Source organism: Leucoraja erinacea, chromosome 3, assembly GCF_028641065.1.
Source record: "Leucoraja erinacea ecotype New England chromosome 3, Leri_hhj_1, whole genome shotgun sequence".
Taxonomy (NCBI): domain Eukaryota; kingdom Metazoa; phylum Chordata; class Chondrichthyes; order Rajiformes; family Rajidae; genus Leucoraja; species Leucoraja erinaceus.
Window position 1 is genome coordinate 17,838,924 of NC_073379.1, and position 21,609 is coordinate 17,860,532.

A 21,609-nucleotide genomic window follows, 5' to 3' on the forward strand; every position below is an offset into this window, starting at 1 on the left:
CTCACTAGTGGAAGCATTGTCTCCACATCCACTCTATCCAAGCCAGTCTGTAGTTTTGAAGAATGAGGGGGGGGACCTCATTGAAACATACAGAATAGCGAAAGGCTTAGATGGAGTGGATGTGGAGAGGATGTTTCCACTAGTGGGAGAGTCTAGGACTAGAGGTCATAGCCTCAGTATTAAAGGACGTTCCTTTAGGAGGGAGATGAGAAGGAATTTCTTTAGTCAGAAGGCGGTGAATCTGTGGAATCCTTTGCCACATTCGCAAGCTGCACTAATATCCATGGATATTTTCAAAGCATAGATGTTATGCCGTGTATGGATGAATGGCTAGTATAGATGTTAGGGGTTATGGGGAGAAGGCAGGGGTTAGGAGGGAGAGGTGAGGTTAGGAGGGAGAGATAGACCAGCCATGATTGAATGGCAGAGCAGACTTGATGGGCCGAATGGCCTAATTCTGCTCCTATCATTTATGACCTTATGGCAATGTCTTGCTTGAAGTATTACGAAATTTAAATTAAAAAGCTCATTGAGATTTTTGGTTATGCAGGCACGCAATCTGCATAAATTTACAAGACTACCTGCGAGTGATTGAAGGTAGATGGCTCAGGTTGTCCATCTTTCGGGGACTTGGATGAATAGCCCTGTCAGCTGCAACAGGGATGCTTACAGCCCAGGTTCTGACAGAACCATTCACTCTGCCTTGCGTGCTTATGTCAGTGATCCACAACCTGCCAGCAATGAAGTATAAGCTGATATGTTTATCAAGCATGTAAGTGATTAGACCAGCATTGGTCAATAGGTTAGCCTACAACAAGCTACAACAACCTGCCACCTAGTCGACGTCAAGCTATGGCAAGGTGCCGACAACCGGCGACCCAATCGTCACGACTCAGGACAACAACCAATGTCGACACCTACGACAACCTACGAAAACCAAAGTCTACCTACGCCCACCCGCAACAAGCTACGACCCTGGCAGCAACAACTGAAGCCAACTGAAAACAATGCCTGTCATTACTTGATGTCTCTTGATGCCAGTACCTGTTCCCGGTTGACGTAGGTTGACATAGGTTGCCAATGGAATGCTACATACGTCACCTGGCAACAAACTATGACAGCGCCCAAGTCAGGAGAAGTCAAGCTACGTTCATTGGCGTTAGCCGACTGTCGCTGAAAATGTTTGAACATTTTGAATATCCAGCGGCAACCAGAAAGACGCTACGACTCTTTGGGCGACTGAGGTGACTACTCACGACCATACAGGCAACACCCCTCTCCCATTGGTATGGAACCATTTGCATTTTTCAGCTTGAAATTGTGCAATATGGTGCATACTGTAGCGTGTCTTTTAACTTACATTTGAATGCAATATATATGCTTTAAATTGGATTGGAGCGTTTTTGAAAGGGGAGCGGCTGTGCGATCACTGATCACTGGCCTTGGGGGTACCCAGTGAGGGAGTGGAGCAACCAAGTGGGGAGAGGGTGTGGAAGAAGGGTGTCCCATCTCCCAGGGTAGGAACCTTTTGAAATTTGATGTATTAAAATAATGTTTTAGTGCACTGTAGAAGTATGATTTCAATGTCTTTTGTATGAAGTATTTTTAAGAGGTAACTTTTTAAGGGGTAACTTTATCCACACAAAGTGTGATGGATGTATGGAACAAGCTGCCAGAGGAGGTAGTTGAGGCAGGGACCATCCCAACATTTCAGACTGATGCATGGATAGGACAGGTTTGGAGGTATGGACCAAAAGCAGGTAGTGTAGCTGGGACATGTTAGCGGGTGTGGGCAAGTTGCACCGAAGGGCCTGTTTTCACACTGTATCACTCTATGACTACATTATACCTCCACCATGCATGAATGCTTCAAAATCAAGTGATCGAGTTTTATTGCCATATACTCAAGCATAGAAACATAGAAAATAGGTGCAGGAATAGGTCATCGGCCCTACGAGCCAGCACTGTCATTCAATATGATCATGGCTATTCATCTAAAATCAGTACCTCTTTCCTGTTTTTTCCCCATATCCCTTGATGTTGTTAGCCCCAAGAACTAAATGTAACTCTCTCTTGAAAACATCCAATGAATTGGCCTGCACAGCCTTCTGTGGCAGAGAATTCCACAGATTCACAACTCTCTGCATGAAGAAAGTTTGTTTCTCTCTCTCTCCTCCCCCCCCCCCCCCCATTTGTCCCTCCCACCTCATTCTCCCCCTGGCTCTCTCTCCCCTCTCTCTTTCTCCTCTGTCTCTATCTCTCTTTCTCTTTGCCCCCCCATCTCTCTATCTTTTCCCCTCTCTCCCGTCTCTCCCCCTCTCTCTCTCCCATTCTCTCCTACCCTCTCCTCCCTCTCCACCCTCTCTCTTCCCTCTTTCTTCCCTCTTTCTTCCCTCTCACCCCTCTATCTCTTCCCCTCTCTCTCTCTTCCCCTCCTCTCCCCTCTCCCACCCCCCCCTCTCTCTCTTCTCTCTCTCCATTCACGCCCCCTCTGCCTCTCCCATCTCTCTCCTCTCACACCCTCTCTCTTTCTCTCCACTGTCTCCCTATCTCCTTCCCCCCTCTCTCCACCTCCCTTTGAGAGTCTGTCCCTTCGGCACAGAGACTCTTGTGGAAGCGGAGCTTCCGACGCCTCCGCGGCCCGGGACACTCGCACTGTCCGGAGAGCTCCATGGCCGGAGCTGCAGCGAGCGACTCGCTAGCCAGCCGCGCAAACACTCGACAGCGCCGCAAACTCACCAGTCCCGGCTCCCCGCATCTGTTCCCGCCGCTGGTTCTGCTTCCATCCCTCCCGCAGCCCCGGCTCTCCAACACCCGCGGACCATGCAGTTTATCCGAGTTTTGAAATTTTCGTTGATCACAAAATTTCTCACCACTGAGCGTGAGAAATGTCTGATGAGCGTGAGGGCGTGAGAGTTTGCTTGAGGGCGTGAGTCTCACGCTCAAAGCGTGAGAGTTGGCAGCCCTGGTTTAAACCAACATCTGCAGTTCCTTCCGACACAATTGGAGAAGATTGAGAAACAGCGTGCCCTGGAGTGGAGCGAGTATTCTGACAGCAGCTTTTCGTTATCACATTGAACTGTGTGTCCACCCTCTTATTCCATCCAGCTTCATTGTTTAATGTGACCGACAGCTCTTTCTTTAACCTAACTGTAATGCCTGGACCACAGAGGCCGATCGATTTCTAATTAGCACAATTAAACACTGCGATCAATCAAGTGAAATACCTCACTGTATCAAGAGTCAAGAGTCTCTCTGGGACACAGTAGATGTCCCAGATAGAACAATGAAATTCTTACTTGCAGCAGCAGAACAGAATATGTAAACATAGTTCACTGTAAACAATATAATCAATGAGAAATAACAATGCACCCTGTCATGTTGGATTGCAACCTTGTCGTGGTCAGGGAGCTTGTGTGTCTCAGTGACCCCTAGAGCTATGCCAGTGGGAGATTCATCTCCTGTTAGGGTTTCCCATGCTGGACAGGTCGAAGTGTAGAGGCGAGATGAAGAGCAATCCACTGGTCCTCCAGGTTGGAGGTTGAGCACAGGGCTAACAACCCTGTCTCGTATAACAAATATGTTACGGAAACAGCAACTGAAGGAATCAACAAGGAGTGGAGGACCTTCCTTGCTACCCTACATGCCAGGAGGCATAATAGGCAGTACGTAAGTAACTGTTGTGTGAGCTGGATCCTACAACAAGTAGTCCTAGGCTGTCTGCGCAAACATAAAATTCCTCTAGCCACAGGTGCCAGAGGTTATGGGGAGAAGGCAGGAGAATGGGGTTAGGAGGGAGAGATAGATCAGCCATGACTGAATAGCAGAGTAGACTTGATGGGGCCGGATGGCCTAATTCTACTCCAATTCCTTAGGACATTACCATGACAATATCTATATGCTTACACTACGTGTAGTGATACTGTCTTAGTTTAGTTTTGAGATGCAGCGCGGAAACAGGCCCTTCAGCCCTCCAACTCCGCACCGACCTGCGATCCCCACACATGAATACTATCTTACTCACACTAGGGACAATTTTACACATACGCCAAGCTAAATAACCTACCAACCTATACGTCTTTGGAGGAAACCAAAGATTTCGCAGAAAACCCAAGTGATCAGGGGGAGAATGTAAAACTCGGTGCAGACGGCACCTGTGGTCGGGATCAAACCCGGATCTCTGGCGCTGCAAGCGCTGTACGACAGCAACTCTACCGCTGCACCCAGGGCCGGATTTACGTATAAGCTAGACAAGCTTAAGCTTAGGGCCTTGAGATCTAGGGGGGCCCACTAACCTCTAGTCGTGGGGGTGGGGGATTGGGAGTGGGGGTCTCACAAGTGAAATAGCTAAGGGCCTCTCTTCATCTAAATCTGGCCCTGGCTGCACCTCTGTACCTCGGTATAGGTGAGTATAAAGCACCATTGTAATCACTGTAACCACAGAAATAGCCTGGAAAACCTCCCCGTTGTGTGTGATTTCACTGAGAACTGTTCACTAGCACCATACTGCCCTGTAAACCTGCAGTTATGTGCAATTTGCAAATGAAAAATCGACGCTAATGTATGCTGTTTCTAGTCTTAAGCTTCTACTTAATCTTGCATGTGCCTTCACGGAATCAGCTTGTTGGTATATTTGGCCCAGTAAAAATGAGATGCAATTACCAGTAATACTACTGTAGCAGCAGTTAGAATCACACATTATCTGTCTCACTCAGGCTCACTGCTTTATTAGCGTCTCTAAGATGGAACACTTCCATGGCTGACGGTCGCAACCAGCAAGGCAGAGCCGCCCATCTGTCACAAACCAACAACGTTTCGTTATCATGAAACTTACTGCTGCTCAAACGGTAAATCTGCACAAATCTTCCGTCGGGCTCGAACAGAAACCCAATCTGAAGTCTCCCTCATGTTGCCGTTTGCTCGAAGCCACGGAAACCGTCCGTGAGTTAAGGGCCTGTCCCACTTGGCCGTCATTTACGCGACAGGCCGGTAGTGACTGACGCGCGATGGTCGCGCACGTCATCATGCGCCCGCGCAGCCGTCTGGAGCGTGTGATGTCATTTGAAGATGGACACAAAATGCAGGAGCAACTAAGGGGGACCGGCAGCATCTCTGGAGAGAAGGAATGGGTGATGTTTCGGGTCGAGAGCCTTCTTCGGTCTGCGGGGGGGTGGGAGTGGGGGTGGGGGTGGGGTGGGAGTGGGGTTGGGGGTGGGGGTGGGGGTGGGGTGGGGGGTGGGGTTGGGAGTGGCGTGGGGTGGAGGTGAGGTGGGTGGGGTTGAGGTGGGAGTGGGTTTGGGGGTGGGAGTGGGGTTGGGGGTGGGGGGGGGTGGGCGGTTGAGAGATGCCAAAGAGATTTCATAATTAAAACGTGGAAATTAAAAGAGGCAGAGGAGATGGGGCGAGAGAGGGAGGGTTGAGGGTGGTGGGGGGTGGGGGTGGGTGGGGGTGGTGGGGGGGGTGGTGGGGGGGGGGGGGGGGGGGGGTTGGGAAACAAACCTGGAGAATGAAAGCCCACAAGCGCCTGGTGGTCCAACCATGAACACTCTGGTGATGGTGGTTAGGTGTATTGAATGCATTTTTGACATACGATATTTTCGATTTACGATGGGTGTATCAGAGCGTAACCCCATCGTAAGTTGAGGAGCACCTGGTAGTAGCAGTCAAACACATACAATTATCCCAATGTACGGGATGTCCCGGCTAATGCGGGACAGTTGGCAACCCTACTCCCTACACACTAGGGCGAATTTTACAGACAAATTAAGTTACAAAATCACACTATGGGATGTGGGAGAAAACCTGAGCAGCCGGAGGAAACTCACCTAGTCACGGGGAGAACGTACAAACTCCACACAGACAGCACCCTAGCTCAGATCAAATCCAGGTCACTTGCTCTACCAGCTGCGCCACCGTGCTGCCCTAATTGTTAATAAATTTGTTAATAAAAATAATGGGAGAACCCAAGCTTTCATGGGGAAACGTACAAGCTCCGTACAGGCAAGCACCCATAGTCAGGATCAACCCAGGTCTCTGGCTGCAAGGCAGCAACTCTATTGCTGCTCCACTGTGCCGTTTAATGATTTATTAAATACAATTAATAGCTTGCAGGAGGGAATGAATGTGCCCAAATCCATTTCAACAAAAAATGTGTACGAATTTTTGCTCAATCAGTTGACTAAACAAGAGCTATTGTCCGGAGATGAGATGGCAGCTCTTTACCAGTGTGGTGGACTGTTTTATACTTTAGTACACTTTAGGAGAACTCCCCCTCCCCTCCCCTCACCCCACTCACCATCAACAACACCACAGTCACATCTGTGGAGTTGTTTAAGTTCCTTGGAACCAACATCCCCAGGGACCTTAAATGGGAGGCCACAGTCAAAAAGGCCCAACAGAGGATGTACTTCCTGCGGCAACTGAAGAAACACAATCTGCCACAGGCAATGATGGTCCAATTCTATACCGCCATCGTAGAGTCTGTCCTCACCTTCTCCATCATGGTCTGGTTTGGCTCAGCCAACAGGCACAACATCCGGAGGCTGCAGCGAATCGTCCGATTGGCTGAGAAGATTGTTGGCTGCAACCTTCTCCCCATTGACGAACTGTACACTGAAAGGGCCAGGAAGCGAGCGGGTAAGATCATCTCTAACTCCTCTCACCCTGGCCACAAACTCTTTGAAGCACTTCCCTCTAGAAGTCTACTCCGGACTGTCAAAGCTGCCACAGCCAGACATAAAAACAGCTTTTTTCCACGAGTAGTAGCTCTACTCAATAACCAAAAGTCTGCAGCCTCCTTTTGCTCTGGTATTTTATTTCCACATGTTTAAACTATAATGTTTTGTTCTTAATGTTTAATGTTTTATGTGTCATTCTTAATTGTTACTGTATGTCGTGTGTAACTTGCGAGCGGAGCACCAAGGCAAATTCCTTGTATGTGAATATACTTGGCCAATAAACTTATTCATTTATGGTCAACCAGGAGATTTTCGTAAGACATCCTTTTGACAAACATCTCTTCCACTCAGCCAATACTTAGAAAACAAGTCCTTTAGTCCAACTTGTCCATGCTGACCAAGATGACCCATCCAAAATAGTTGCATTTCTCCCATGTTTGGCTGGGATATCCCTCTAAACCTTTCCTATCCAAATGTATTTAATAAATGTACGTCTCAACTGCTCCCTCCAGCAGCCCATTGCACCACCCTCCGTGTGAGAGATGCTGCCTGACCGGCTGAGTTACTCCAGCACTTTATTTCTTTTTCTGCAGCAACTGCAGTTCCTTGTTCAAAAATGAGTAGCCAGCTCTTGAGCGTTGTGGAATCATGCCATACGGAAACAGGCTGTTCAGCCCACCGTGTCTGTGCTAACCGTCAAGGACGCATTTACCTATTGGAAGCTCCCGGTGGAGTGCATGATCATCCATATTATAACATTGGACAACAGTCTCCTCTTGAACATCAAAAAAACGAAGGAGTTGATCGTGGACTTTAGGAGGGCACATCGTCCGAGGACGTACACACTATTGAGTATAAATGGGGATCCTGTGGATAGGGTGAGCTGTTTTAAATACCTGAGAGTCCACATCTCCGAGGATATGACATGGACATCACACGCTGCAGCACTCTTGAGTAAGGCAAGGCAGCGCCTTTACCACCTCAGGCAATTGAGGAAATTCAGAGTGTCTCCGAGGATCCTCCAGTGCTTCTACTCAGCGGCTGTGGAAAGCATCTTGTCCGGAAATATTACAATCTGGTTTGGGAATTGCTCTGCCCAGGACAAGAAGGCTCTGCAGAGAGTAGTACGTTCGGCCGAACGCACTATGGGAACTTCGCTCGCCCCCCTGCAGGAACTATACATCAGGTGGTGCAACTCCAGAGCCAATAAGATAATGGGAGATCTCTTCCACCCATGCAACGGACTGTTCCAGCTGCTACGGTCAGGCAAATGCCTCCATTGCCATGCTGTGAGAACGGAGAGGTTGAGAAGGAGTTTCTTCCCAGAGGCCATTAGGACTGCAAACTCCTATCTCACCAGGGACTAACTTTTACTGAACCACTCTACTGCTTTTTTAAAAAATTGCTGTTTTCCCTTTTTCCTTCAGCCCACAATATTTAATATGGTAAAGAATATGTGATTCTGTTCCATTCTGTTTGTAGTTTGGTTGGTTGTTTGTTTGTTTGTCTTTTTGCATAAAGTCCGCGAGCATTGCCACTTTTCATTTCACTGCACATCTCGTATGTGTATTTGACGAATAAACTTGACTTGACTTGACATTGGGACTAATGCAGCAGCTCAGTCTGAAGAAGGGTCTCGACCAGAAACGTCACCCACTCGTCTCCAGAGATGCTGTCTGTCCTGCTGAGTTATTCCACCATTTTGTGTCTATCTCCGGTGTAAACCCGAATCATGGGATATGGGAGAAAGCAGGAACAGGATACTGATTTAGGATGAGCAGCCATGATCATATTGAATGGCGGTGCAGGCTCGAAGGGCCGAATGGCCTGCTCCTGCACCTATTTTCTATGTTTCTATGTTTCTCTGCACTTCCATCCCTCACAGTATCCAATCTTCAGTCTTTCAAACAGTCCAATGCCTTTGCCGCAAATCACTTCTTATTTGTGAAATATTAAATGTGGATGCACACATCTTCAGAAAGCCACTGGATTACCTCAAGCAATAAAAAAAACAAAATCTCATTTTATTACCTGGTCTATCTATGTTTTGGATTAACGATGCAACACTCGTTCTCAAAAGAATTATATGTGCTCAACTTTATGTAAAAAATGTTTGGTTCACTGGGCACTGCACTGAAATGTACAGCTATATCAGATGCTGAATTGAATCGGTCTTCTGAACTATATATCATGACACAAACCATTGGTACCAGGAGGAACTAATTGCAAATGGGAACCGTGTAAAATCAATTTATGACCAGCACGCATTAAATTGCACAAGCTACAAAGCACACTTCTCTCAATCATCTCTCTCAGGTTTATGATATGGGTTCAGTCTCAATTCTATATTTAGTTAGTCTGATCTGCATCACTACACAACCTCTTTCTCTGCCTTATGCATTCTGCGCACCATCATAGTACATCGCATCTCTGCTCATCCTGAATAGAGTTTGGATAGACTTGGATCGTTTACTCAGGAACGTCAGTGGTCGAGGGGAGACTTGATGGGTATACAAAAATGATGAGAAGCATAGATAGGGTAGACATTCAGAACCTTTGTCCCAGAGTGGTATAGTTATATTGAGTGGGGGAAAGTTTAATGGAGAGGTGTGGGGGCATGCAGGGGGTGGCGGGAGCCTGGCGCACACTGCCAGGGGTGGTGGTGGAAGCAGACACAATAAGAGGCGTTTGGCTAGGGACATGCAAGTGATGGGAAAAGAGGGATATCATCCATGTGCAGGCAGATGAGACCAGTTTAACTTGGCATCATGTTCGGCACAGACATTGTGGGCCGAAGGGTCCATTCCTGTGCTATACTGTTTTATGTTCCATGTAATAAGATCACTAATTGTTCTATGTTTACGAATGGGGATTGAGTTTACTCGGTGCATTCCACTTCCAAAACTTTGGCAAAAATGATATGTTAGTTCAAATATTATGGAGGGCAGTGCGAGGAGAAGCAGGGCGGTGAAGACAGGGGTTTAGTTTAGTTTAGTTTAAAGGTACAGCGTGGAAACAGGCCCTTCGGCCCACCGAGTCCACACCGACCAGCGATCCCCACACATTAACGCTACCCTACACACACGAGGGACAATTTGTGCATTTTATAACAAGCCAATTAACCTGCATACCTGTACGGTGTTGGAGTGTGGGAGGAAACCGGAGATCTTGAAGAAAGCCCACACGGTCACGGGGAGAACGTATAAACTCTGCACAGACAGCACCCGTAGTCGGGATCGATCCGGGTCTCTGGTGTCGTAAGCAGCGTATAGCAGCAACTCTACCGCTGCGTCACCGTGCCACCCTTAAAGTGGACAGAGCAAGCCCCTATTCCACCCCACTTTCAAATATCAATATATGGTGCCCAGATAAGGGACGTATCAGATATTAAACTGATAAGAACAGTTTATCGGCGAGTCTCCAGAATGAAATCTATGACGATGAGAACATTAACAGTGATTTGTGCACATTAAGGTCTGCACAAAGAATGCCTGAAGAAATCAGAAGCGCAGCTTGTATTTTGTAGATGATGGCCCTCCTGCTGTAGACTTTCTGTAATTCATGTTGAAACCATGGATTACATTAGTTTAACCAGCATTTGGAGCTTGTTTCTACATCCGCAGTTACCACCGAGGGGAGTTTTGGGGGCTAATTATTACCTGGGAAAGAATAAGGTGATCAAATTGTTTGAGGCTGCAAACGGTTATTGAAAATATTGCTATTTGAATTATAATGATGCCTATTGTTGGCCACTTGCTAATTATTTGTCCTAGATTTACATAAAATAAATGGCTTAATGTTGTGGGATTTTGACCATATGGGTAATGTAATCGACTGCCCTTCTGCAGCCTGCGGAGGTCTTTATCATTTAAATTGGGAAATCCAGCGGGAGTTGTGACGTCGGGATTGCAATTGTCAAGCGAAGCTGCTGTCACAGATTTATAACAACTATTATGACTCAATGATGAATTGGCTTTACTGGAAGAATGAAGGGGGGGTGGGGGGAGTAAAACCACACCATGGGTTGGGTTGGATTGAGAGCTGCTAGAGGGCTGTGATGCACACATTAATGCGCTCCAAGCCTATCAGGAGGCTGGGGAGAGGCCGGGACCCGAGCTTCACGGGTCGCAGCCGAAGCCCGGCGAGTTGTCGGCCCCTGGGCCCGCGGAGCCTGCGGCTGGAGCCTGGGTCGGCGCCGCGGATGCGTCAGGAGGGGACCCGGCAGTGTCACTGGAGAGGTCGGAGCGGCGGTCGATCGTGGCGCCGACCGATGGACGAGGAAGGACACGTGGAAGTGAGGACGCTGCTGCCGAGGGAAGGAACAAAGGAGGACCCAGCGTGGGGGGACCGTCGTGGGGGACGGCAAAGAGCAATGGGGCTCGGTGTGGGGAGACCACCATACGGGAGGGGGAGGGGAGGGGGAGAACAAAGGGGGACCTGGCGCGGGATCATTTGTAACTTTGCCGGCCCCCTTTAAGTGGCAGCTATTTTCATACCTTGGGAATCCAAGCAAAGAGTATCACTGTTACTTGTCAACTTGACAATAAAATATTCATTCATTCAACCACGGCTACATACTTCAGCATGTGTCGGAAGGAACTGCAGATTCTAGTTTACACCGAAGACACAAAATAATGGAGGAACTCAGCGAGTTATGCAGCATCTCTGGAGAGAGGAAATGGGTGACGTTTCGGGTCGAGACCCTTCTCCACACCCTTGTGTGTTGGAGGTCAGACGCAGGTGAATCTGACTAGTAGCTCATTCCCTGGACTTCCCATTGACTCTGGGATGAGCCCTGGCAACTGAGATCTGGGCCCAGACCCAGTTCACACTGGCTCCCCAGCTTGAACCAGCCTCAGCTGCTGCATCCAGCACAGCCCCATTCATTTCAATCAGAGTGGTTGAACTTTTTAAAAAGCTGAACTAACTTTATAACTTAATTGTACCTTTTACATAAAACATAAAACACAAAACATAAAACACAAAATGTGGTGGTGCAGAGATATTGCTGCCTTACAATGCCAGATACCTGGGTTCGAACCTGACTACTGGTGCTGTCTGTGTGGCGTTTGTACATTCTTCCCGTGGGTTTTCTCCAGGTGCTCCCATTTCCTCCCACACTCCAAACGTGGGCCGCGGAACCGGGGGATTGGGTTTTGGCTAGACATGTTTCATAATGCGTAGCCTATAGTTAATGCACGCGGTGTACAAGTATCACATACGTTGCGTTCTGCATGCACGTGCGCACGTACAGAATCATAGCCACACTGCTGCCGTGCGTGGGCTGCCCAAACGCTGCTTTTTGTAATTTTGGAATCCATAATTCACACTGACAGGGAGAGAGTTTGAGGTGGAGATGGTACGTAGTGCATGGGATCAAGAGGTTAACACGGTCACTAAACTAATACTCAAGGAATAATTTCCATCCGTTTCCAGTGGATGGGGGAAATCCTCATTGAGTAACCAAAGGCCTGGATAGAGTGAATGTGGAGATGACCTTTCCACTAGTGGGGGAGCATAGGGACAGAGGCCATAGCCTCAGATTAAAAGGACGTATATTTAGAAAGGCAAGTTGGACTAGGGTAGCTGGGACATGTTGGCCAGTGTGGGCGAGTTGGGCCGCGTGCCTGTTTCCTCACTGTATCACTCTATGACTGTGAATCTGTGGAATTCCTTGCCACATACGGCGGTGGAGGACTCTGCACAAGCAGCACCCATAGTCAGGATCTATAGTCAAGTCTCTGGTGCTCTATGCAGCAGCTCTCTACCACTATACCACTGTGCCACCATATCCTCCAGCTCTTTGTGTTTAGATTCGAATCATACCTTTTCTATTGCATTGATCACAAACAGAAAAGGCACAAAAGCAAATAATAATAATAATAATAATAATAATAATAATAATAATAATAATAATAATGATAACTTTATTGATAAAGCACTTTAAACAACTGCAGTTGCCACAAAGTGCTGTACATGAGAACTCATGGACAAGAAGTTATTACAAACCATTAAAAACCGTAAAACAAAAGACTATAAAACAGTAAAAATTAAAAGACATTAAAAGCACTAAAAACAGGAGCAATGTCTCAGCCAGTGTCGAAAGCCAGAGAATAAAAATGAAATTTTAGGGTGGATTTGAAGATGGACAGTGAGGGGGCCTGGCTGATGCGCAACGGCAAGGTGTTCCAAATGAAGTTAGACAAAAACGCTGAGTCTGAAGAAGGGTTCGACACGAAATGTCACATATTCCTTCGCTCCATAGATGCTGCCTCACCCGCTGAGTCTCTGTAGCATTTTGTCTACCTTCGATTTTCCCAGCATCTACAGTTCTTTCTTGAACAAAGCAATTGAAGTTGATCGACATATTTACGCATTTCAAAGAATGGACCCGCATCCAATGACACTAACTTCTTAGAAACATAGAAAGTAGGTGCAGGAGTAGGCTGTTCGGCCCTTTGAGCCAGCACAGCCAATTCAATATGATCATGGCTGATCATCCAGAGTCAGTACCCCGTTCCTGCTTGCCCACTGAATCATCTTGCCTTCTGCATTCTTGCAAGAGAAAAATAGCGACATTTCGGGTGCTGAAGCAAATGAAGGACATGTCAAGAATGTGTCAACTATGTCAAGAATATCATGATATCAGCAATACATGAACCACACACAAACAAGAGGGATTTCTAAAGGTCTTTGAGCCTTCAGGTCTGGGTTTGTGCACAATTTAAAGCTTTTTTCCAAAGTCACATTATCAAAGGAACCCTGGCTATGCTTAAAGGCTGAAAATGTTTGCTCCTTTGTGAGATCTAAAACATTCCTCTCCAAATAAAAATCATCACATCAAATGCAATAACTGAAAAATGAAATACGGAATGGAATATGATCTTTATTCATTATTGTAAATGGGATTTATAGTTATACTTTACAGTTTGTCCACCTCAGAATTTGCCCGCACCTGGAATATTAATAGGTTGAGAAAAGAAGCAATTGTATCCAAATTCAATCTCACTTCCCCACCAGTGACATCTGAATCCTCCTGACACCTGTCATTGCAAATCATGCGTTTTTACATTTTAAATCATTATTATTGTTACCGATAAATGACACTTCTTTTGTACAGCAACTAGATCAGCAGTCTTTAAAATAAGCATTTCAATATAAAAATTCCTTGCTTGCTATTCATCTACCAGAATAGACAAAGGACTGTTATGAAGTGATGGAGCAGCAATTTAACAATGGCACAAATCGTGAATTGCTGCAGCCCATTTGATTGATCGATTGATGGATTGAAATGAAAGGCGGCACCGTGAGGTAGCGGTAGAGTTGCTGCCTTAGAGGGCCAGAGTCCCGGGTTCGATCCTGGCCACGGGTGGTGTCCGTACAGAGTTTATCCGTTCTCCCAGTGACCTATGTGGGTTTCCTCCCACATTCCAAAGATGTACAGGTTTGTCGGTTAACTGGCTTTTTTGGCTTTGGTAAAATTGGAAATTGTCCCCGGCGCGTGTAGGATTGTGCTGGTGTAACGGGTTATTGCTGGTCGGCACGGACCCGTGGGCCGAAGGGCCAGTTTCTGCGCTGTGTCTCTTGTCTGAAGAAAGATTCTGCCTGGAAATGGGCTCCTCGAGCCATCAAATTCACACTGACCATCGAGCACCGATTCACAATGGTTCAGTTTTAGTTACGTTTGGAGATACAATGCGGAAGCAAGCCTTTCTGACCACCGAGTCCGCACGGGCCAGCGATGCCCGCACATTAACACTGTTCAACAAACATCCTACATGCACCAGGGATGATTAACACTATCCTACACAAACTAGGGACAATTTTATATTATATCCAGTCAATTAACCTACAAACCTGTACGTCTTTGGAGTGTGGGAGGAAACCGAAGGTCACGGAGTAAACCCACGTGGTCACGGGGAGAACGTACAAACTCCGTACAGACAGCACCCGTAGTCGGGATCGAACTGGGGTCTCTGGTGCTGCAAGCGCTGTAAGGCAGCAAATCTACTGCTGCACCACCGTGCAACCCTGTCACTAGCTCTATGTGATCCCACATTTGCATCCATTCTCCTGCACAATAGGGGCAATTTACAGCGGCCAATTAACCCACATGCCCAAATGCCATTCGGGATATGGGGGAAAACCAGAGAACCCAGAGGAAACCCACGCGGTCACTTGGTGACTACACAAACTCAACACAGACAGCGCTCAAGGTCAGGATCTGTGGGGCACTAGTTCAACCAGCTATGCCACTGGGCCTCCCACACATCACAGTGCCAGCCTCATTGCTAGTATTAGCTAAATCAATATCAATATTCATAATCAAGATTAAAGCTTCAATAAGGTCATAAGGTCAAAAGTGATAAGAGGAGAATGAGGCCATTCAACCCATCAAGTCTGCTCCACCATTCAATCATGGCTGATCTATCTCTCCCTCCTAAACCCCATGCTCCTGCCTTCTCCCCCATAACCTCTGACACCCGTACTAATCAAGAAAATCAACAAAAACAAATTAATTTATTTAGCGCCTTTAATGAAGTAAAATGCACACGAGAGGACTAAATTCTGAGAACCATTATTACCAGATAGGTGACAACTTATTGCTCAGAAAGATAGGTTTTAAACACCACCTGATCGAGGGGAGACAGGATTGAGAGTGAAGGGGCCATTGGGAGTGAGGTGGACTGTCGGGAGTGTAAGGGGACCTGTGCTGCCGAGAGAGCTACCTGGTGGGGGGGGGGGGGGGGGTGCGACAAGAATGAAAGGGGGGTCCCAGTGGGGGGGGGGGGGGGGGGGCACCACCTAGAACGGAGAGGGGGGCCAGCAGGGGGTCACCAGAACAAAGGGGATATTCAGTGGGGCCCCACTGAGAATGAAAGGGGGATATGGCGGGGGCCACTGAGAATGAAGGGGGTATTCAGTGGGGCCCCACTGAGAATGAAGGGGGGATATGGCGGGGGCCACTGAGAATGAAGGGGGTATTCAGTGGGGCCCCACTGAGAATGAAAGGGGGATACTGAGAATGAAGGGGGGATATGGCGGGGCCACTGAGAATGAAGGGTTTGGTGTCCTTCAGACTCTTGAAAGGCGCCCATAAATAAAATTTATTATTATTATTATTATTATTATTATATGGCGGGGGCCACTGAGAATGAAGGGGGGATATGGCAGGAGGCAGAAGATAGGGCTGATCGGCAAACTTTAGTCACTGATTATTTTTAAACTCGGTAGAGCTCTTGGGTGAACTCGCATCGTGGGACAGGCATTAAGAGTTTTGAGAGCTGAAGACATGTTCTAGGGTGGATGAAGCAAAGGACACAGAAATCAGATGGACTCTGAATGGTCGAATGGCTGGAAGGGAATATGGAGAAATAACAAGGGCAAGGGGGGCGTAGTTGGAACATTAGGATGTGAATTAAAAAAAATCAAGGGCTGTAGTGGGTCTGTGAGCCAATCTAGGTCAGTGAGCATGGTGAGGCGGCGTTTTGAAGAGGTCAGAACCACTTACAGTACTTCATTCACTGCACAGGCAACCTTTCCCGTTTAGCAGCCAGGAGGCCGTATCTGCATCTCCGCTGCTTTGCTCCCCTGATGGTATCGTATTTGCTGGGATGAAAGCTAAATCTTTAGTGTAAAAGAGTTTGGACGTTTGTACGAGCGCGCGATCCGACAGTTATTTCGCGGTGCGAAAACCTAGAGCAGAACACTGCAGCACAGGAACGGGCCATTCTTTTTTTATTCGTCGTCTGGCTTGGCATGGAATTACTCCGGGGAATTTCCAGACCTTGAAATGTGCCCTTAATGCACAGGGCTGCTAATGCAGCTTGCGAGTGAGGAATGTGTTGAAAGACTTACCCCGTTCTTCGGATAGGCTATCCATCCCAGGTCTCCCATTACAGCTCTGGAGTCCAGTAAATTCACTGCAACAGCAAACAACAAAAGCAATCAGACAGGTTTGCCTTAATCCACGGCCACAGACAAAGCCAGCTGCAGATAACTTAAGACGGCGAGAAGCAAAATAAACGCTAACATTCGGCTGAAGCAGGAGGCATCCCTGTGGTCCAGGTATTAATTTCACATTCAGGTATTAATTGCAGCGTGGTCAACCCAACACCATTACACATTTCAAAACTATTTTGATCAACAATGCATTTTAGGAAAAGAGCAAAAATAATCACATGGCATTTCCAACTTTTTCCCCCCGAGAACAGTAGATTATTATTTAGACTGATATCAATATATTTTTCTCATTGCTTCGAAAGGATATGGAGATTAAAAAAAAAAGATATCAGTGGAATAAAGGTGTAGGAAGGAACTGCAGATGCTGGTTTAAACCGAAGATAGAGATAAAAAGCTGTAGTAACTCAGCGGGATGGGCAGCATCTCTGGAGAGAAGGAATGGGTGACGTTTCGGGTCGAGACAGTCTGAAGAAGGGTCTCGACCATAAAAGTCACCCATTCCTTCTATCCAGAGATGCTGCCTGTCCCGCTGAGTTACTCCGGCTTTTTGTGTCTATCTTCAGTGGAATAAAGGAACGGGTCAGCTCAAATCCAACTGAATGCCTGAGTTTACTATGCCTACATTCCTCTTATGATGCAGTATCATGGCACTATTCTCGAATGACAGATTCCTTGAATGTTTTTCTTAAATTTGGTATTAGTTTAGTTTAATATAGAGATACAGCATGGAAACGGGCTCTGCAGCCCACTGTGTCCGTGCCGACCAGCAATCACCCATGTACTCACTCGTTCCATCCTATACAGTTGGGACAATTTACAGAAGCCAATTAACCTACAAACCTGTACGTCTTTGGGATGGGGGAGGAGATCGGAGCACCCAGAGAAAACCCACGCGGTCACAGGGAGAACGCAGCCAGCACCTGTAGTCAGGATCGAACCTGAGTCACTGGCACTGTAAAGCCCCTGTCCCACTTAATCCGCAAATTCAGAAGAGTGTCTTTGACCTTCAAGCTCGAGGGCACTCGCCTGAAAAACCTCGAGTGGATCGACCGTCAGCGATGAAATTGCGAGCTGGATCGACCGACCGCACACACACAAGCACATCGCAAATGCGGGGGCCAGGGAAAGCGGGGGAGCGCTGTCTGAAATTCACACCCGCGATGAAGAGGAAGGTAAAAGACAGCTGCACAGTGTATGGTAAGTCCTTTAGAGAGCGCAGAGGAGGGAGGGGGGGTTAGAGAGGGAGAGAGAAGGGGAGAGAAGGGGAGAGAAGGGGAGAGAATGGGAGAGAGGGGGAGACAAGGAGAGAGCAGTGGCGAGAATGGGAGAGAAGGGGAGAGAAGGGGGGGGGGACGACAAAGGGGGGGCGAGAAGGAGTGGAAACACTTTTAAGAAGCTAGTCAACGTTTAATAAAGTTTAGCGGGCATTTCACCTATCGGTCGGTTTTCCTTGGTCCTGAAAACTCCAGTGAGCCAATTAAAATGTCCAGTCAGCGAAGGAGATTGCCTACGGCTGCCCTCGACTGCCTGTAACTAAATAGTGACCCCACTCCACTGCACTACGAGTTCAAAAGAACCATGCCGACCAATTTTTCAACATGCTGAAACTTTTTCTCGAGCATGAAGGAGAGTTCCAGTGACCTTATAGGACCTCCTAGGACCACGTGTCGACCATGCTGCGAGTTTGAGTCGTGGGCAAATTCTTCTAAACTCGCGGATTAGGTTGTCACAGTGGGACAGCCCCTTTAGGCAATTTTTTCGGTGACTAGGCTGTTACCACATGGTCGTGGGATGACGCCTGTATGGTCGTGAGTAGTCTCCTCAAGTCTCCTAAAGAGTCGTAACATTTTCCTGGTCACCGCTGGATTTTGAAATGTTCAAAACCTTTCAGCGACTGTGGGCTTGACGTAGCTTGTCTTCTCCTCTCGTAGGTGCTGTCGTAGGTTGTCGCCAGGATGATGCAGGTTGTCGCCAGGTGACGTTGGTTGTCGCTGGGTGCTGACTTCGGTGAATTCCATTGGCGATTACTTATGTCAACCTACGTCAACCAGCGACAGGTATCGGCGACTGAATTGTCTTCAGTTGTCGCCAACAGGGTCGTTGCTTGTCGTAGCTTGTCGCGGGTGGACGTAGGTTAACTTTGGTTCTCGTAGGTTGTTGCCTGTGTGGTCGCAGGTGGTTGTGGGTGAATGTCCGAATGAGTCTCCGGTTGTCGGTAGCTTGCAGTAGCTTGACGTTGACTAGGTGGTGGGTTGGCGTAGCTTGTCGTAGACATTGTCGAACGGGAGGGTCCAGTCGCCACTTTTTTGGCGACCTTCTGCGACTGTGTCAGTCGCCGGCAGTCACCGAAAAAATGGCCTAAGTGGGATTTAAGTCCCTTAAGTCCCTTAAGGCAGCAGCTCTACCACTGCGCCATTGTTCCTATATTCCCCTGACATTGCAGTATCATGACATTATTTTCGAATGCAGAACCCCTGTATCTTTTCTTAAACTTACTTTTAATTATATCCTGTTTACCACATTTTGTAATGCAAACTCAATGCAGCCAATAGATTTATTTCATATCTGCAAATGTGCTACATTTTTCTCCTCAGAAAACTAGTGTGGCTCTGCATATTTCCCTTGATTAATAACACTAACTAACAGGATGAAGCAGAAAGCTGGTTTATCTTGAAATCGTTACACATTACACAGGGGAATTGCATGGTGGCGGATCGGTAGAGTTGCTGCCTTATAGCACTTACAGCGCCAGAGAGACTGGTTCGATCCCGACTACGGGTGCCGTCTGTACGGAGTTTATATGTTCACCCTGTGACCTGCATGGGTTTTCTCCGAGATCTTTGTTCTCCTCCCACAGTCCAAAGATGCACAGGTTTGTCAGTTAATTGGTTTGGTATAAGTGTAAATCGTCCCTGGTGCGTGTAGGATGTTTGTAGGATAGTGTTAATGTGCGGGGATCTCTGGTCGGGTCAGGCTCAGTGACCCAAAGGGCCCGTATCCGGGCTGGAACTCGAAACTAAACTAAATTAAACATGCAAATAACTGCACGATGCAGGGATAAATGTATTCAGCGCTCTTCTGCACTATCACACGCCATACACTGACTCACATGCTAGTTATTAGTACATCTGCAACTGTGCAACCCTTTGTTTCACAACAGGTGCCTATGTGTGTATGAAGAGACATTCATCTAATCAGCACCAGCGCCCACTGTAAAAACTTTAACAGCATTATAAATAAAACACAGTTACACCATGTAATAGTCTTACCATTGGGATAAGAGCATAAGAGCTCACTTCAATTCCTGGTTCATTGGAGAAAGTATAAATGTATTTCAAGTACCAATACATTTTCCGTGTCCATATAATACTTACGAGTCAAAGTCATTGAGTGATACAGTGTGGAAACAGGTGCTTTGGCACAACCTGCCCACACCGGCCAACATGGCCCAGCTACACTTGTCCCACCGGCCTGCATTTGGTCATAATCCCTCCAAACCTGTCCTACCCATGTACCTATCTCCATTGTTCTTAAACATTGCGATAGTACCAGCCTCAACTACCTCCTCAGGCAGCTTGTTCCACCCACCCACCACCCTTTGTGTGAAAAAGTTACCCTTCACGTTCCTATTAAATCTTTTCCCCTTCATCTTAAACCTATTTATTTAACCTATCTGGTTCTCAATTCATCTACTCTGGGCAATAGACACTTTGCATCTACTCAATCTCTTTGGTGGCACTTTCAAAGAGAGCTGCTTAGGGATACGGCATGGAAACAGACCCTTCGGCCCTCCAAGTCTATGGCACCCATCGAAAACCCATTCACTCTAGCTCCATGTTATTCCATTCTACCATCCACTTCCTACACACTGTGGGCAGTTTAGTTTTTACAGAGACCAATTAATCTACAAGCCTGCACATCTTTAGGACGTGGGAGGAAATCAGAGACCCGGCATGGTGACGCAATGGTAGACTCGCCTCCTTACAGCGTTTGCAGCGCCGGAGACCCGGGTTCGATCCCGACTACAGATGCTGTCTGTACGGAGTTTATACGTTCTCCCCGTGACCTGCGTGGGTTTTCTCCGAGATCTTCGGTTTCCTCCCACACTCCAAAGACGTACAGGTTTGTAGGTGAATTGACTTGGGATTGTATACTTGGTATTTCTAAGTGTTAATTGTCCCCAGTGCGTGTAGGGTAGTGTTAATGTGTGGGGATCTTTGTTCGGTGCAGACTCGGTGGGCCAAAGAGCCTGTTTCCGCGTTCTATCTCAAAACTAAAGTAAACCTGGCAGAAACCCACATGGTCACCGGGAGAATGCACAAACTTCACACGGACCGCACCTGAAGTCAGGATCGAACCCTGATCTCTGCGGCTGTGAGGCAGCAGCTCTACCAACATTTTAATATCAACCACAGATGGTAATATATGTACATTTATAATAATTAATGTTGGGCCATGGAACTAATAATTTGAAACTGACTTTACTCCAGAGTTTGCTCCTCTACTCAGGTCTTTCAATGAACATTATTTTCTTTACCAAATCATCCAGAATATTTGTAACTGCATTCAGCATTTTTTGCTTTATTATTCAGAGGGGGTGCTTTTTTTTAACGCTATTTATACTATGCACTTCAGACAAAGGAATATTCAATATTCAATTGCCATGCAACAGAGGAGGTGATCTGATTTTTAGAAGCAGGTTTTTGGCTCTTGCCTATGATGCTAAAATCATCTCTGAAAGCTTTCCTTTTATAGTTGCCTCTAACAATCTTTCTGCTTTCCCATCAACCCTGATTGGCTTGGTGGGCAGTCTCTAATCATTTCCGGTATTATCATCTGTGCACATTTAATATTGATGACACCATATTCATTTTCACACAAGGTCACCCATGTAGCATCACAAAGATGAAACGCCGTGCTTCAGTAAAAATTCCAGTTGCTCTCTGCTTCCCATCCTGTCGTTCTATAT

General features: G+C 47.1%; 1 protein-coding gene and 1 non-coding gene across 3 annotated transcripts in view; both read right to left on the reverse strand.

Moving 5' to 3' along the window:
• Positions 1–21,609, reverse strand: part of LOC129695356 (ephrin type-A receptor 5-like) — a 290,075-nt gene that overhangs the window by 250,013 nt on the left and 18,453 nt on the right. For both annotated transcript variants that reach the window (XM_055632230.1, XM_055632231.1), the window contains exon 2: positions 16,536–16,600. In XM_055632230.1, the coding sequence (XP_055488205.1) occupies positions 16,536–16,600 (65 nt within the window). The remainder of the gene's footprint in view (positions 1–16,535; positions 16,601–21,609) is intronic.
• LOC129695973 (U2 spliceosomal RNA) lies at positions 9,941–10,124 on the reverse strand. The gene has a single exon (XR_008723259.1). It is a non-coding gene; the product is annotated as a U2 spliceosomal RNA (small nuclear RNA).